The sequence below is a fragment of the Pantherophis guttatus genome, chromosome 16 (genome assembly GCF_059756535.1).
Source record: "Pantherophis guttatus breed Tessera chromosome 16, ASM5975653v1, whole genome shotgun sequence".
NCBI classification, from domain to species: domain Eukaryota; kingdom Metazoa; phylum Chordata; class Lepidosauria; order Squamata; family Colubridae; genus Pantherophis; species Pantherophis guttatus.
The window spans coordinates 15504935-15522317 of NC_142078.1; the positions used below are offsets into that span (position 1 = coordinate 15504935).

The 17383-nt window shown below is 44.2% G+C and overlaps 1 protein-coding gene across 6 annotated transcripts in view; it reads left to right on the forward strand.

The window, feature by feature from the left end:
• RALGDS (ral guanine nucleotide dissociation stimulator) overlaps window positions 1-17383 on the forward strand; it is an 82138-nt gene that overhangs the window by 42132 nt on the left and 22623 nt on the right. For all 6 annotated transcript variants that reach the window (XM_087879975.1, XM_060684610.2, XM_087879974.1 and 3 more), the window contains exon 2: window positions 16682-16792. In XM_087879975.1, coding sequence (XP_087736101.1) covers window positions 16682-16792 — 111 coding nt within the window. The remainder of the gene's footprint in view (window positions 1-16681; window positions 16793-17383) is intronic.

Below are 17383 nucleotides of genomic sequence, written 5' to 3' on the forward strand. Positions count from 1 at the left end.
AACTATCTCCATTTCTTCCCCATCTATTTGCCAGGAATTGAGAGGGCCCGGATGCCATGATCTTAGTTTTCTTAATGTTGAGTTTCAAGCCAACGTTTGCACTCTCCTCCTTCACCCTCATCGAGAGGCTCTTTACTTCCTCTTCGCTTTCTGCCATCAAGAGTGGTATCATCGGCATATCTTTCAGCCCTAGGAGTCTAGGAGTCTTCCTTTCTGAGCAATGCCTGTGTTGTAGAAGCAATCAGCAGGTTAACTGGGTGTAACCAGCTATTTGTTCCCATAACTACAAGGATGGTGTTTCCTTCTTAAATTACAAGGCTGCATCTCCAGATAAACTTTTGCTGCTCTCGCCTGGAGGTATTGTAAGAGGAGACATTGCTAGCAAGATCTTTTGGCAAACAGCAGAGCCACCAGACTCTCACGGACTTCCTTGCATGCTCTGGGGTTGTGTGTACTTGCCCTCTCAAATTGCCAGTTTTGGTACATATGTAGTGCTCAACTTAACAAGAATTAATTTAGTTACAGAATAATAGCATAGTTTTTTTCTTTTATGTACACTGAGAGCGTATGCACCAAGACAAATTCCTTGTGTGTCCAATCACACTTGGCCAATGAAAAATTCTATTCTATTCTATTCTATTCTATTCTATTCTATTCTATTCTATTCTATTCTATTCTATTCTATTCTATTCCTTATTCTACTCTACTCTACTCTATTCTATTCTATTCCTTATTCTACTCTACTCTACTCTACTCTACTCTACTCTACTCTACTCTACTCTACTCTATTCTATTCTATAACAGAGTTGGAAGGGACCTTGGAGGTCTTATAGTCCAACCCCCTGCTCAAGCGGGAGACCTATATCATTCCAGAGAAATGGTTATTCAATCTCTTCTTAAAAAGTATTGTTGCACCCACAACTTCTGGAGGCAAGTCGTTCTACTGGTTAATTGTTCTTTCTAACTATCAGGAAATTCCTCCTTAATTCCAGCGATTTCCTTCATCAAGATCAGAAAACGTGGCAAAATCCACTGAACTAATGTCTCGCCTGTCAACAGAAATTTGATAGGGCTCAATTACGGCTGTAAGTCGATAACTGCTTGCAACCTCTGGGAATCTTACGTAATTTCACTCCCCCGTGGCTAAAACTGCTTGAGAATAAACCCCCTTTTTTTTTTATTATTATTTTCTCTTCAGAAAGCGAGTCCTTAGCCCCAAAGGCCCGCCAATGGAACGTGGATTAAAAGCGCAGGATATATATAATTTGTTTTCTGAGGTTTTCGCGGGTGTTTGTATGTAGGTCTTTGGTTATTCGGGTTTTCTCCCACGTAAAATTGGAGGTGTCTTGGCAACCTTTCAACGAAGTCTCATTCGTCATCTTCAGGCTGGTGTTTTCGGCTTCGTGCTTCTAGGAGCAATGTGACAATGTGCTTCTAGGAGCAATGCAACATTGCTCCTAGAAGCACGAAGCCGAGAACACCAGCCTGAAGATGACGAATGAGACTTCGTTGAAACGTTGCCAAGACACCTCCAATTTTACGCGGGAGAAAACCCGAATAACCAAAGACCTACATATATATATATATTATTTCTTGGCACGCCTTTGCTGCAAATTCTTCTTTTTTTTCCTCCTCCCTTCCCCTCAGCAAGACGCAAGCGATTGTTTTCGAGGAAGCAAACGCCCCTCGCAATGCAAGCCAGATGTGTGCCGATGTGAGCTGTGGGGTGTCCGGGTGGGGTGAGGTTTGCAATCCCGGGGGCCTTTGCAGCAAATGTTTCACACGCCCAAACGCCGGCCTGCCAGGCAGCTGCCGGCCTTACCACCACGCCGATGGTCGGAGAAATGCAAGGCTCGCGCGGCTCAGGAGCAGCAGAGTGGGTGGCCTTGCCAGGATGCCACGATTCTTGGGTGGAAATCTTGCTTCGGGTGGCTCCCTGGCTCACAATGCTGCAGAAACGGAGAGGAAGAGGAAGAATGAAAGTGGGGGTGGGAGGCGGAAGAGAAAGACAATTGAGCAAACAAGACAAGTCGCCTTGGGCTCCCCCCCCTTTTTTTAAAAAAACACTTTATTTATATATATTTTTTCTTAACATACATAAGTGTTTTATGAACAGCGTATTGTCCTAGTCAATTTGCTTACATAATAGTATATAGAATAGAATAACAGAGTTGGAAGGAACCTTGGAGGTCTTCTAGTCCAACCCCCTGCTTAGGCAGGAAACCCTACACCACTTCAGCCAAATGGTTGCCCAACCTCTTCTTAAAAACTTCCAGTGTTGGAGCATTCACAACTTCTGGTGGCAAGTTGTTCCACTGGTTAATTGTTCTCACTGTCAGGAAATTTCTCCTTAGTTCTAAGTTGCTTCTCTCCTTGATTAGTTTCCACATATAATATATTAAACGTTAAGACATACATAATAGTATTTTTTCCAATTTCTAATTTCTACTTCTGTTGGCCAACCACTGATAAAATAAGTCCCATGTTGTGAAAATACAGAATATATCTTCTTTGTCTTTTATCTTTAACGTCAACCTATCCATTTCTGCACAATCTAGTATTTTTTTAATTACATCTTCTTCTATGGGTGGCTCTTCGTTTTTCCAGTTGCTGTGCATATACAGCTTTTGCTGCCATCAAGATACGTAATATTAAATATATATTCCCTTTATCGTATTTTTCTGGTACTATGCCTAACGGAAATATTTCCGGCTTATAATCTATGTGTTGCTTTAACGTGTTTTCCAACCGTGTATGTATTTTCGTCCAGTATTTTTTTGCCTTTGCACATGTCCACCGCATGTGATAATATGTGCCCGTTTTCCCTCCCCTCCTCCCATTTCTGATTGGCTGCCTTGTGGAACGACTCCACGATGGGGAGGAACGGACCAGAAACCACGGTGATGTGGGGTTACCGCCGTTCATTGAACCCTCCTACATTTCCCGGTTTGCAATCCGAAGGATTGGACAGGCCACAATAGACTTCTGTTTTTCTGACTCATCCAGAGGTGGATGGGCACTCCGAATGCCTGCCTTGTAGCCGGAGAGATGGTTGGCACAGGTGCCAAGTTTGAAGCGGGTATGTGTGTGTGTGTAACACAATGAGAGGGCTCTGTTTGGGGGGTGCCAAGGGCTGACGTCCAAGTAAACAGCGCAGGCATTATTTAAAATATTCCTCGCAGTTGGAGAGTTCCCTTTGGGGCATTGTGGAAAATTAAGTCGGCAGTGCCAGGCATTGTGGTGGTGGTGGGGAAATGTAGGGGGATTATGGGTGAATGAAGCTGTGGCTTTATGGAATTAAGAGATCCTTGGCTTCCTGGCCCATTAACTGGTAAATAGAACCCCGAGTTATTCCAGAAATTTACTGAAATTTATTATGCTTAGATACCTACAGTAGTGGCCAAAATTGTGGAAACCTTTTGGGAAAAGTGTATTTTTGAGGTTTGATGGCTAATAACACCACTTTTATTTTGGAGTTTCAAGATAATCCTATTCCACTGCTGGAATGGCCTGGGAATAGCCCAGACCTTAACCCAATGGAAAAATTATGGAGCCGACTAAAGAAACTTGCTAGTCAGAAGCGACCCAGCAATAAAACCCAGTTAACAGAAGCCATCATTCAATCTTGGTTTCACATCATAACAGCTGCAGAACTCAAAGACTTGGATCCCTCCATGGAAAGACGTTCTAAGGCCGTCATTCATGCTAAACGTTACCCAACGAAGGATTCACTGACGGGGATAATTTTTGTATAGCTCATTTTTTCTATGTGTTTTACTTTTCTTCTTTATACTGTCACTGCTATTCTAATAGCAAATCCTTCATAACTGCATTACTGCATTACATTCTTGATTAAATTATCTTTTCATTGATACATAATTTTATGGTACTACTCCCCCAAAAAGTGATGTTATTAGCTAGTTTTAGAAAATACACTTTCCCCAAAAGGTTTCCACAATTTTGGCCCCTACTGTACAATTACCACACCGCCTTTTTATATAATTATATTTTCAAATTTCTTCTTGTTCTGCTTATTGCCTCGGAAGCTAAAGCATACAATGAACAATTGAGGGAGCTAGGTATTCTAACAAAGAGAAGGATTACGGGGGGCTTGATAATCGTCTTCCAATATTTGAGCGGCTGTCACACAGAAGAGGGGATGGACTTGGTGTCCAAAGCATCAGGGCAGGACAAGAAGCAGCAGGCGAAAGATTATTAAAAAACCTGGAAATTATTAAATAATAAGAAATTATTCTTATATGGAATAAGAATAATTCTTATTCTGCCTGGTGGCGCAGCAGACTAATAGCCTGTTATTAACATTCAGCTGCCTGCAATTAAAGTAAGTTCGAATCTCGCCAAGGCTCAAGGTTGACTCAGCCTTCCATCCTTTCTAAGGTAGGTAAAATGAGGACCCAGTTTGTGGGGGCAATAAGCTGACTTTGTATAAATATACAAAAGGATGAAGGCTATTGCTGAGCACATTGTAAGCCGCCCTGAGTCTCCGGAGAAGGGCGGCATATAAATCATATATATATATCGTTTATATATATATATATAATTTCTTGACAGTGAAGAACAATTAACCAGTGGAAACGAAGTTGCCTCCAGAAGTTGTGGGTGAAATACGTAGGTAATAAGCCTTAGAAGAGCAGTTCGCTAAACCAAAATTGTTATCCCTTTGCTGTGTTGGGGTCGGCCAAAGTTTTGTAGAAAGGGTTTGGCATTTTCTAAACAACCCAAAATGGATGAGATTTGGGGGCAAGGCAGAAAAGCCCGTCCTTTGAATTGATTATTTCAGTTTTCAATTATTAAATCAGGTATTTCGGGTATATTCAGAGTTTGGCCGCCCTCATTGTCAAAAAGAGAAGTCTTTCTGTATTCTCCAGGCCTTCCCGTAAACTTTTTGCTTGAACTCTTCGGTGAAACGTGTTTTAAGATATTCAAAGAAATTTCCCAGTGCGTGCATTTTTTTTTTTTTTAGTCGTCTCTTAACAAAGTGAGCGATTGTGCTTCTGTTTTTTAACTCCCTGGCCTTTTTTAGAGCTAGAAATGAAGCTTTCTCTTGATCGTTTATTGATTGATCGCTTTATTGTTTTTAATTGAGGATCTGAAAGTATTTGCGAGTTGCTTCCTTGTTGGAAACGGTCCAAAATAGGGGGGGTTTCCTAACCCCCTCCATTTCTTTCTTTCTTTCTTTTTTTTTTTGTGTAGAGGCTGTAAAAAGGTTAAAAGCTAAAAAAAAAAGGCTAAATTAAAAAGACCGGTACAAGAGGGAATGAATTGGAAACAAAGAGCGATAAAAATAAGTTTTTTTTTAAAGGGGGGGTAAAAAATTTGGCTGGATCGGCATTTTGTAAGCTCCAGATTTGAGTCGGCTACCGTGTTTCCCTGAAAATAAGACCCTGTCTTATTTTATTTTTTTTTGAACCCCGAAATAAACGCTTGGCCTTCCCCGGTTGATCTTGCGCATGAAAAGTCGTAGGCGGGAGATAATTTTGTGTTTCTGGTACAACTTCCCTTGGCAGCTTTTTGCAAGTCTGTATTTCAAGGCTCTAGTCCTGAAGGGGTGCAGGAAATTTAAGTTCCTGGACTGTGTTTGCATGCAGGTATTTGGGCATTCCTCCTCTTAGCTGTGCATTTCAGGAAATTCTCAAGTTTTTAATCTTTGCTTACAATGACTAGACTCCACTAACTGTTGGTCATCAAGTTTCTAGCCCTCAGTTTTTACATTTAGTAAGTTCCACAAGCAAAATATCACCAGGCTTCTAATCCTTAGTTATTGCACTTACTCAATTCCAAAAACTTCTCCATCAAGGTTCTAGTCCATAGTTTACGCAATTGCTAGGTTCTTCAGGCAACATGTCATCTTTTTTTCCCAAGTCTTTAGTAGTTACAATTAGTAGGTTCCACAAACTGTCCTTAGTGCTCACAATTAGCAAGTTCCGCAAACTGTGTTTAATCAAGATGCTAGTCCTTAGTGCTCACAATTAGCAGGTTCCGCAAACGGTGGTTCACCAAATCCTGAGTGGTTGCATAAATGAAATAAAAGGCTAATCTGTCTGGGAGGAAGGATACCTTTAATTTTGTTAGCGCACTCACACATTTCCTTCAATCATACAATCCTTTAGACTGTAACCTAGCCGAAGGGGACGGCGTTTTTCGCACACCACGATAAAAATGAAAAATAAGTTTTGAATATAATAAATACGTGAATATACAAGAGAGGAAATCCTGCTCCTTCAGATCTTCCAGTATTTTATACCCTTCATCCTTAGACCAAGTCCATCCACCTTTTCTGCTGGCTGTCCTCTTCTTCTTTTTCCATCCAACTTTCCCAGCATTATGGACGTCTGTAGGAATCGTACAGCCAGGTAGAAATGGATGGATGAATGGATGGGTGGATGGATGGATGGATAGATGGATGGATGGACAGACGAATGGACAGACGGATGGACAGACAGAAGAGTGGATGGATGGATGGATGGGCGGATGGATGGATGGATGGGCAGACGGGTGGGTGGGTGGATGGATGGATGGATGGGCGGACAGATGGACGGACGGACGGATGGATGGATGGGCGGACGGACGGATGGATGGATGCATGGATGGATGGATGGGTGGGTGGGTGGGTGGATGGATGGATGGGCAGACAGACGGACGGACGGACGGGTGGGTGGATGGATGGATGGATGGATGGTGTGCCATCAACTTGGTGTAGACTCTTAGCAACCACAACTATAGATTTTTTCCAGGAAGTTCTGTTCCTAGCCTTGTACTTCAGACCTTCCATCTTTGCACCCATCTCCACTTTAATGAAATCCATCCCCTTTGTTCATGGTCAGCCTCCCCTCCCTTCCTTCCTTCCTCCCTCCCTCCCTCCCTCCCTCCCTTCCTTCCTTCCAGTTATCCCAACCTTATAAACTTCTCAGGAAAGATAGGTCTTCATGTTGATTAATGAGTTGTATGCCATCAAGTTGGAGATATGGATTGTCTCCGTGATGATGTGTTCTTAACCTTGTCCTTCAACTCTTCCAAGGGTGCCCCCATCGCCACTTTAACTGAGTCCATCCCTCCTTGCTGATGTCCACCCTCCTCTTCTCTGTCCTTCCCTCTCTCCCAGCATTATAGACTTTTCAAGAGAGCGAGGTCTCCATGTTGATTAATTGGGTATGGGTCAACTCATCACGCTGGTGGCAGCTCTTGGCAACCACACGTAGATCTTCTCCAGATGACCCGTCTCTAACCTGGTCCTTCAGCTCTTGCAAAGATGGACTCATTGCCCTTAAGTTCATCACCCTTGCTCATTGTCATGCCCTTCTTCTCTTTCCTTCCACTTTTCCCGGCATTAGAGACTTCTCCAGAAAGTTAGATCATCCCATAACGTGCTCGAAGTGAGATCATCATGGCTGCCTCAAGTGAGAATTCTGTCTTGCTTTGTTTGATGAGCTGTTGGTCTCCCTTCCTTTGATCTGAGGGCTACAGATACAGATACAGATTAACAGAGTTGGAAGGGACCTTGTAGGTCATCTAGTCCAACCCTCCTTCCCGCCTCCTTCCTACACCATTTTTGACAGATGGCAATCCGGTCTCTTCTTGAAAGCTTCCAGGGATGAAGCTCCCACAACTTCTGAAGGCAACTTGGTTGATTGTTCTCACTGTCAGAAAATTTCTCCTTATTTCTATGGTTGAATCTCTCCTTGGTCAGTTTCCATCCATTATTCCTCGTCTGGACTTCAGCTGCTTTGGATAATAGCTTGACCCCTTCCTCTCTGTGGGAGCCCCTCAAATATTGGAAGACTGCTATCCTGTCTCCCCTGGTCCTTCTCTTCACTAGACTAGCCATGTCCAGTTCCTGCAACCGTTCTTCGAATATTTTAGCCTCCGGTCCCCTAATCATCCTGGTTGCTCTTCTCTGCACTCTTTCTAGAGTCTCAACATCTTTTTTATAGCGTGGTAACCAAAACTGGATGCAGAATTCTAGGTGTAGTCTTACTAAGACTTTATAGAGTGGTAGTAGTACCTCCCTTGATCTTGATTGCATCCCTCTGTTAATGTGTATAGGTGATTAAGAAGTATAGGTGATTAATAAAGGACTTCAAAGTCGTTCCGAATATTCTGCTGTCTTTGTCCTACAGCTCCTCGGAGATCTTTCACTCCGAAACCAGCAGCGGGGAAATTTGCAAGGCGACAAAATGCCAGATTGCGAGCCCATCAAAGCGACATATCTGTGCATCTGAACGTTGCTGGGATTTTCAGCAGTGGAAATATTCTGGATTTTTTTTTTTTTTTTTACCCTAGCAACCGTCCCTTTGGCAACTAAGAGAATTAGAATTCTAATTCTTTAAAATTCCATTTCTTTGGGTTTTTTTTATTATTTTGTTTTTGCTTCGGAAGGGGAAAGCTAGCCACGGAAGTTGGATTTCCTATTAAGTCTGGATTTAAAACCTGTTTTAGGGCCATGCTGCCATATGGGAAGCCAAGCTTGCGTGCTGTGGAATTTGTGAGTGAAATCAGAAATGATTTTTTCCCCCCCCACTCCCCGTCTTTCCAAAATGGGACACGCGATCTCAGCTTTGGTTATCTCGGTTTCTTTCTTTTTTTCTCTCATCTTTCTCATCTAAGACTCCAGAAAACAACACTCAACGTTTTTCAGAAGATATTGGATAATCATTGGTCTGAAGTGGGGTAGGGTTTCCTGCCTAAATGGGGGTTGGACTAGAAGACCTCCCAAGGTCCCTTCCAACTCTGTTATTCTATTCTATTCTAAAATGTATTTTGAGCTTCCAACACAAGACAGGGATGAGGGGTGCCAATTTTTATTGGAGAGCTTTTCTTTCTTTCTTTCTTTCTTTCTTTCTTTCTTTCTTTCTTTATTTATTTATTTATTTATTTATTTATTTATTTATTTATTTATTTTTATGACATTAAAAGCTAGGGAAAAAGGTGCAAAAGAACTGGTAAAAAAGAAAATAAGAGGGAAAACAGGGAGAACAGGAGAGGAAAGGAACAAAAGAAAGAACAAGAAGAAATATAGAAATACGGACTTCCAATCCAACCAGTTTGCTCTATTTCTGCCTTCCTCAAATTATGGAACAAAAATTCTTCCTTCTCCAAAATTTGCCACCATTCCTGATGGATTAAGGCGGTGTTTTTTTTTTTTAATCTCTGTTTTTTTCATTAGTTGCAGAATAGAAAAAGAAGCATCCCAGAGATGCCCTTGTGAGGTTGTCGTGTCTCAGGATATGTAAGTCCTCGGCTTACAACAGTTCATTTAGTGACCATTCAAATGACCGTTTTTCACACTTATGACCTTTGCAGCGTCAACCCAAGGGTCAACGTGATCGAAATCCAGCCGCTTGGCAACTGACTTGCATTTATGACCGTCACATGGTCCCGTTTTACGACCTTCTGAAGAGCACAGTCAAAGCCAGTTTCCCTTAACAACCGTGTGACTAACTGAACGACGGCAGCCACTAGCCGCGGCGGCAAGAAAGGTGGTAAAACGGGACAAAGCTCACTTTTAACAACGGTCTCACTTAGCGACATCAATTGCAGCCGTAAGTCGAGGACCTGCCTGTACTTGTTGTTGTCGTCCCTTTTCAAGCTTCCATCCGGAAAGAACAAAACTAGATTCTGTGAATTGGACACAGCGGGGGAGTTAATTTTTTTTTTCCATTCTGCTTTGTTGACTCATGGATTTTTTAAGCTGACGTAGCAGAGCTGCAGATGTTCGCTGAAAGTTTTCCTTTCTTTGTGAGAAGAAACCAAAATAGGTTGGACGGATGAATTCAATGCGCTTTTCTTTTGCCAAACTTAACACTTTCTTATGTTCATCCGGGATTGCTAGCTCTTTTTTTTTAAAAAAAAAAAAACCGAGTTGCTAAAGTAAAAGAATTTGCATTGGTCATTTGCATGGAACAGCTGGAAAAATATAGTTGTTTTTTTGTTTTTATTTTGTTTCCAGGCAGGAAACTCGCCTTCTTCTTTCAGTCTTTTTTCCCAGAAGCAAACGCAAAGAATTGAAATGAATCTGAAAGGCCACTGAGTAATAATAATAATAATAATAAACAATAAAAATGTCTTTGACATTTTTATTAAACAGCATCTATCTATGCCAGGTCCTTGGGAAGGACTGAATAGGGAGATAAAAAAGCTAAACCCAGCCAAAACATTCCCTAACTATGTGACTAACCATATTAATAATAATAATTTAAAATATAAGGTTGTTGTTGTTGTTGTTGTTGTTGTTGTTGTTGTTGTTATTATTATTATTATTATTATTATTATGACAGTATATACAGCAAACGAGATGACCATGCTGGATTTCGAATCCCAAATCACTAGTCGAACACTTCCCAAGCGTAATAATAAACTCCTCCTCCTCCTCCTCCTCCTCCTCCTCCTCCTCCTCCTCCTCCTCCTCCTCCTCCTCTTCTTCTTCTTCTTCTTCTTCTTCTTCTTCTCCTTCTCCTTCTCCTTCTCCTTCTCCTTCTCCTTCCCCTTCTCCTCCTCCTCCTGCTCTTCTTCTTCTTCTTCTTCTTCTTCTTCTTCTTCTTCTTCTTCTTCTTCTCCTTCTCCTTCTCCTTCTCCTCCTCCTCCTCCTCCTCCTGCTCTTCTTCTTCTTCTTCTTCTTCTTCTTCTTCTTCTTCTTCTTCTTCTTCTTCTTCTTCTTCTTCTTCTTCTCCTCCTCCTCCTCCTCCTCCTCCTCCTCCTCCTCCTCCTGCTCTTCTTCTTCTTCTTCTTCTTCTTCTTCTTCTTCTTCTTCTTCTTCTTCTTATTATTATTATTATTATTATTATTATTATTATTAGGGAATCACAAGGCAGGTGTAAAACTGCATGTGGAATGTGATCGTTTCTGACTTCGAAGCCCTTGTTTTGAGAAAGACACGGATATGATCCTGCTGTTGAGTGTTTCATTTTTTGTGGGTTTTTTTTTTAAAAAAACCAAGCTTCTAGCCCTCAAGGCTGAAGATCTTAACGTTTGAAATTGCCGACCCGAACGGGGAAAATGAACAGCTTACAGAAGCTTAAAAAAATCAACCCCTTTGCAAACGTTTCCGCTTTGCGATGAGTTTGTGTGCCCGGAGCGTTGTGAAGGAAGCCTAAAAATACCGGAGCAACACCAAACAAAGAATACAATTATATAACAGGAACGGAAGGTGGTTGAATAATAGGAAGTTGTGATTCATTTTAAGACTTCTCTTTAGGCAAATCTACCCATCCGCCCGTCCCCCGTCCCTTCTCTCTCTCTCTTATTTTCTCTTCTGAAATCCCGAAGACGGGTTTTGTTGGTCTTTTCTCTGTGCGTGCGAAGAGGTTGTGCAATTTTATTGCAAGCTCCGAGTTCGAAAACCAACTTACACCCGTTCCAAAGTTCGAACGGCATTGGGGGGAAAAAAAGTGACTTGCCATTGATCCTCATACTTACGACCGTTGCAATGCAATGTCCCGGGGGGTGGGGGTGTCACACGATCGGAACTGTTTGAAACCTTCCCGGCTGGCGTCAAAAACAACACGGAAGCCTGATTCATTTCACGACCCCAACACTGGATGAGTTTGCACCAATCAGTCTCTCTCAGCACACCCCACCTCACAGGGTTGTTGTTGTAGCAGGAACAAGGAGGGTTAAGTACGTCCCCAGCCTTGAGTTATTTATAAAAAAATAAATAAATAAAGGCAGGGGGAAAAAAATCCAATCCGATCAGTCCATCCGCGCCGCAGCCCCGTCTCCAAATACAGCCATTACAGGACATTCTCCCTGCTCGTTCCACGCTAACAACGACCCTGCCAGGTAGGCTAAGCAGAAAACACACAAACCATGCCCGAAGTCATTTCAGACAACTTGGCGGCTGGGCGAGAAAGCCTCTGGCCTTATGCGGCAAAACGCGGCCCGTCCGCCTCTCGCGATCCAGCACATCCATCAAGAGATTTTTTTTGGCTGCAGATCTCGGCCAACGATCCTGCCAAAATTTAGATGAAAGCAAGATAGATTTAGAGGCCAGCTGGTTTTAAGTAACTTCTGGGCAGAATCGCGGGTACCTCAATCCATTAAGGCGAGTGTCATCGCGGCCCTTAAGTCATCAAAAGCACATTATAATAGACGGGATGGCTCTCCAGGCCCAAAGAGGCACTTAAGAAAAAGTATTTTTATATATATATATATTGATGACTTCTGTGCTGCACAGACTTATCTGCAGATCCTATCTCAAAGCGCCGGGGAAAGATTGACAGTTAGTCTTAGATTAGGGGTCGGCAACCGGCGGCTCTGGAGCTGCATGTGGCTCTTTCATCCCTCTGCTGCGGCTCCCTGTTGCTAGTCGGCTCCACGATTGATAGGGCTTTTGGTTAGGACAGGTAGGACGCCGCGCTAGGAGGAGACTCTATGGTGGGGGAAATCGGACTTCCGGTCGGCTCCAGAATTGAACGGGGGCTTCCGGTTAGGACCTTTGTGGCTCTTTTGAGTGTAAGGTTGCCGACCTCTGTCCTAGACTTACCCCAGCTCCTTTAGTGACCGTTCCGAAGTTGCAACGGCACTGAAAACGAGCGATTTAGGATTGGTCTTCATACTGTCACTGTCGCAGCACCGTCAGCTGATCCAAATTGGGACGCTTGGCCACTGACTCCCACTTATGACGGTTGCGACCTTCTGACAGGCAGTGGGGAAGCCGGATTCGCTTAACAACCGGGCGGCTAACGTTATCAACGGCAAGAGAGATTCACTTAACAAGAAATGTCAAACGGGGCAAAACGGAACAAACGCCGTCACTTAGCAGCATAAATTTGGGGCTCCATTGTGGTCGTAAGTCGAGAACTGCCTGTGATTGGGGAGGGGGGGGAATTTGCGGGTGCAGTTATTGGCACTCGGAAAGTCTTTCCAACAGCTTGCAAAATCTCTGCGGAAAGAGCAGGTCAAAGCTTCCTTGCATGCAGAAAGCTAGCAGCGCAGGGAAAGCGAGCAGCAATTTTCCGTGCCGAAATGCGCATTATTTTCAATTCTGCTGCAAAAACAAAAATGCTGCAGGTTGTCCTCGATTTAAGACCACCATTGGGACCAGGATTAGTGCTGCTAAGCAAGTTGGTTTTGTTAAGTAAGCCACGCCTGATTTGACAACCTTTTTGCCGGTTAAAAGTAAAAGATATGCCAGTTGCCAAGCGTCCAAATTTTGATCCGGTGAACACCTGGGATGCTGCATTGGGGGTGGAGGGGATCATTCTGAGGAATCGGTTGTAAGTCCCGTTTTGTTCAGCGCCGTGTAACCCATAAACGCATGGTCGTAAGTTGAGAACTGCCTGTATTGTTGCTGGAAACAATGGGATGCTTCTTCAATCTAGAGAAAATCAGAACCAGGAAAAAAAAGGGGGGAGAAATGGATTTCAAAGCCCAGACAAGACTACCGAATGCCACCAAATTCTATCTTGGCAACGATCCCATTGCAATGATGCATCTCTGGTTGTTTTCCTCCCACTCCATCCCAGGTGCCCAAGTTTTTGTCCTCCCCCATTTCGGGGAAACGCAGCGAAGGGACCAACTCAGCAAAAAAAAGGAGCCGCTGAGTGGGCGCCAGCGTGATCCACAAGCCAGCCTTCGAAACACGAGGCCCCCCATCACGTGCCCTGAATCTATGGCAGCTTCTCCAAACTCTCAGTTCACCCCCGAGGTGCCCGCGCCGAGAACTCTCCCCCCAGATACCCTTCGCCGTGAAACTGAATCAGCTTTCTGAATTTAAAAAAAGGGGAAGGAAATTGAGGGCGCGCACTCAGCAAGCTGGGGCATTCCTCCTTCCGGTTCGTCGCAGCCTCGTGAGCCCCTGAACTGAATTTGCTACGTCAGGTTTCCTATTCTTGATTCATCCTTTCTCGATAAGGCTTTGCGGCTGCCCTCTTCAAATCATCATCATTTTCTCCTCTGCTGCACTGCCTGCAAACGTCCGCAGCTCTTTTTTTCCAGGAGTTGGCACTTTGTTTCTGCTAAATATATATATTCATATATATATATTTCCACACTTCTGCAGACATTGGCGTCTTTGGAGGCAACCGTTTCCAGGAACGGGGTGAAAAATTGGGGAGAAATGGAAGCGGAGGCAGGAGGGAAACCCGTCGGACGAACGTAGACTGCCGAGAAACCCAAACGATGACTTTATTTTACCGACACGGGGGTAATTCCTGGGTAGTCCTGAGTTGGCTGGAGTCGTGGTCTACGTGGGGGAATGCATGAAAGTTTCCCTGGGGTTTGATCAGTGGTGAAATCCAAATTGTTTTGACTACTAGTTCTGTGGGCGTGGCTTGGTGGACGTGGCAGGGGAAGGATACTGCAAAATCCCCATTCCCTCCCCACTCCTGGGGGAAGGATACTGCAGAATCCCCATTCCCTCCCCACTCCTGGGGGAAGGATATTGTAAAATCTCCACTCCCACCCCACTTTGGGGCCAGCCAGAGGTGGTATTTGCCGGTTCAAAATTTCCGCTACCAGTTCGTCGGAACCTGCTGGATTTCACCCCTGGGTTTGATCCTGCTGGGATGTTTTGGATCAAAGAGATTTCAGACAGCCATCTCTCTTTGTGTAAAGGGCTGCCTAGAAAGAGCGGCTGAGGTTTTTCTCCACAAAGGAGTGGCGTAGAATTACCCAGCCTCCACCTAAGGCTGGAAGGGACCTTGGAGGCCTTCTAGTCCAGCCCCCTGCTCAATCAGGAGATCCTATATACCCGTGATGGCGAACCTATGGCACGCCAGCACCCTCTCTGTGGGCACATGAGCCATCACCCCAGCTCAGCTCTGCAAACGTGACAACAAAGTTGTACAATTGGGCACAACTCAACAATTGCCTTGCCTTGCCTTCAGAAAGGAAGGGAAGGAGGGAGGGAGGGAAAGAAGGAAGGAAGGAAGGAGAGAGGGAGGGAGGATAGAAGGAGTGGGAGAGAGGGAGGATAGAAGGGAGAGGAAGGAAGGAAGGAAGGATAGGGAAGGAGGGAGGGAGAGGGAAGGAGGAAAGAAGGAAGGGGAGAGGGAGAGGAAGGAAGGAAGAGAGGGAAGAAAGGGAGGATAGGAGGGAGGGAGAGGGAAGGAGGAAGAAGGACAGAGGGAGAGGAAGGAGGAAGGAATGGAGGAGAGAGGGAAAGGAAGGAAGGAGAGAGGGAGAGGAAGGAAGGAGAGGGTGGGAGAGGGAAGGAGGAAGGGAGGAAGGAGAGGGAGAGAGAAGAAAGAAGAGAGGATAGGAGGGAAGGAGGAAGAAGGAAGGAATGGAGGAGAGAGGGAAAGGAAGGAAGAGAGGGAAAAAAGAAGAGAGGATAGGAGGGAAGGAGGAAGAAGGAAGGAATGGAGGAGAGAGGGAAAGGAAGGAAGGAGAGGGAAGAAAGGAAGGAGGGAGGGAGGATAGAAGGAGGGAAGGAAGGAAGTTGCAACTATTATGACTTGGGGTTATCTCTTTCTGTTCTTGAGGCCGCCTGCGTTGGGATGCAATCTCTGCAGGAACATTTAATTCAAGCCGTTTAGAAAACAGGATTTGTTCTGCCACACAGGACCAGGCTTTTAATCATCAGGAAGGAATTTCAGCAGCTTTCAGGCAGGAATTAGTATGTCAACCCCGTCCTTCGGTTGGCTTTTATACCGTACTTTCCAGCGTTATCTAGAAGCAGCGGGGACAGTGGGAGGGAAAGTAATATGAGATCCTGGCTTTCGATTGCGATGCGAAGAATGCGGATGGTTTCCTTGTGGACTCTGTGCCTCTGAAAAGCACAGGCGGATTGGGCTCAGGAACACGAAAACCTATTCAAAGGTTTCCAGGCCATAAAGCAAAATAGGGAGTTTTCCCTGCCCCAAATTCCATATTGAAAGAAAAAGGGAAGGGAAAGGAAGGGAAGGGAAGGGAAGGGAAGGGAAGAGGAGGAAAGGAAAGGAAAGAGGAGGAAAGGAAAAGAAAGGAAAAGAAAGGAAAAGAAAAGAAAGGAAAGGTGGAAAGGAAAAGAAAGGAAAGGAAAAGAAAGGAAAAGAAAGGAAAAGAAAGGAAAGGCAGAAAGGAAAAAAGAAAGGAAAGGAGGAAAGGAAAAGAAAGGAAACAGGAGGAAAGGAAAGGAGGAAAGGAAAGGAAAGAGGAGGAAAGGAAAGGAAAAGAAAGGAAACAGGAGGAAAGGAAAGGAAACAGGAGGAAAGGAAAAGAAGGGAGGAAAGGAAAGGAAAAGAATGAAACAGGAGGAAAGGAAAGGAGGAAAGCAAAGGAAAGGAAAAGAAAGGAAACAGGAGGAAAGGAAAAGAAAGGAAAGAGGAGGAAAGGAAAGGAAAGAAGGAAGAAAGAAAAGGAAAGCTAGGGAAGGAAAGGAAGAGGAGAAAGGGAAAAAGGAAAGGGAGGGAGGGAGGAAGAAGTTATTTTTCAAATTTACAACCTTTGCAGCATGATCTAAATTGGGATGCTTGGCAACTGATTCATGTTTATGACAGTTGCAGTGATCCATGGTCACATAGGGGAAGCCAGATTCACTTAACAACCAGATGACTGCACCGATTCGCTTAACAACTTGTGTGGCAAGAAAGGTCGTTAAAACGGGGGGCCAAGCTCACTTCACACCCGTCTTGCTTAGCTACAGAAACGTCGGCCTCCTGTTGTGGTCGTCGTACGTCGAGGACTTACCTGTCGTTTTGAATTCCTTTCTTCCCCCCCCCCTTCCTGTCATTTCTCGTTCCAGAGCTCAACTCAGGAGATTGGAGAAGAATTTGAAGATAGCGTGATTTACAGTATTTCTCTCCGGAAAGTTCAGCTCCATCACACAGCCAACAAAGGCCAGCGATGGCTGGGCGTAAGTTCCTTATTTATCCTTTTTGAGGGTGTGTGTGTGTGTGTTTGAGAACACTGGCCTACCTTGCAGGGCTGTGGGAAGCACGAGTGGGTGGGTGGAGCTTTCCTCCCTCCCCCCCCCCGGACACAAAATGCAATTATATCCTGCTCTTTGGTTATTCTATGTATTTCCACAAGGGCTGAGATTGTTCCCCTCGGATGGAAGTGAAGCTTTTAAGCCAATAATAATCGCGCGAGGTAGTCCTCGTTTCGTGACGGCCTCATTTAGCGACCGTTTGCTATATGTATAATTAGATACACATCTTCTTTACTATATCTCTCTGGGAGAATGCCCAATTAAAAAAAAAACTCTGGTTTTAATTCTATAGATTTACGTAATATTTCTTCCAACCGTTTCTAGACCGATAATTTTTTGCTTCTAAACATGATCACCACATAGGAGAGTATGTTCCCGGCAAATGCAAACATATTCCAACATTTGGCTGATTTATCCTTAAACACCTTTGCTAATTTTTCTGGTGGCATATTTTATATAGATTTTCTTCGCAGGTCCGTAAAGCAAAGGAAAAAAATTATATAAGCGCCATCGTGG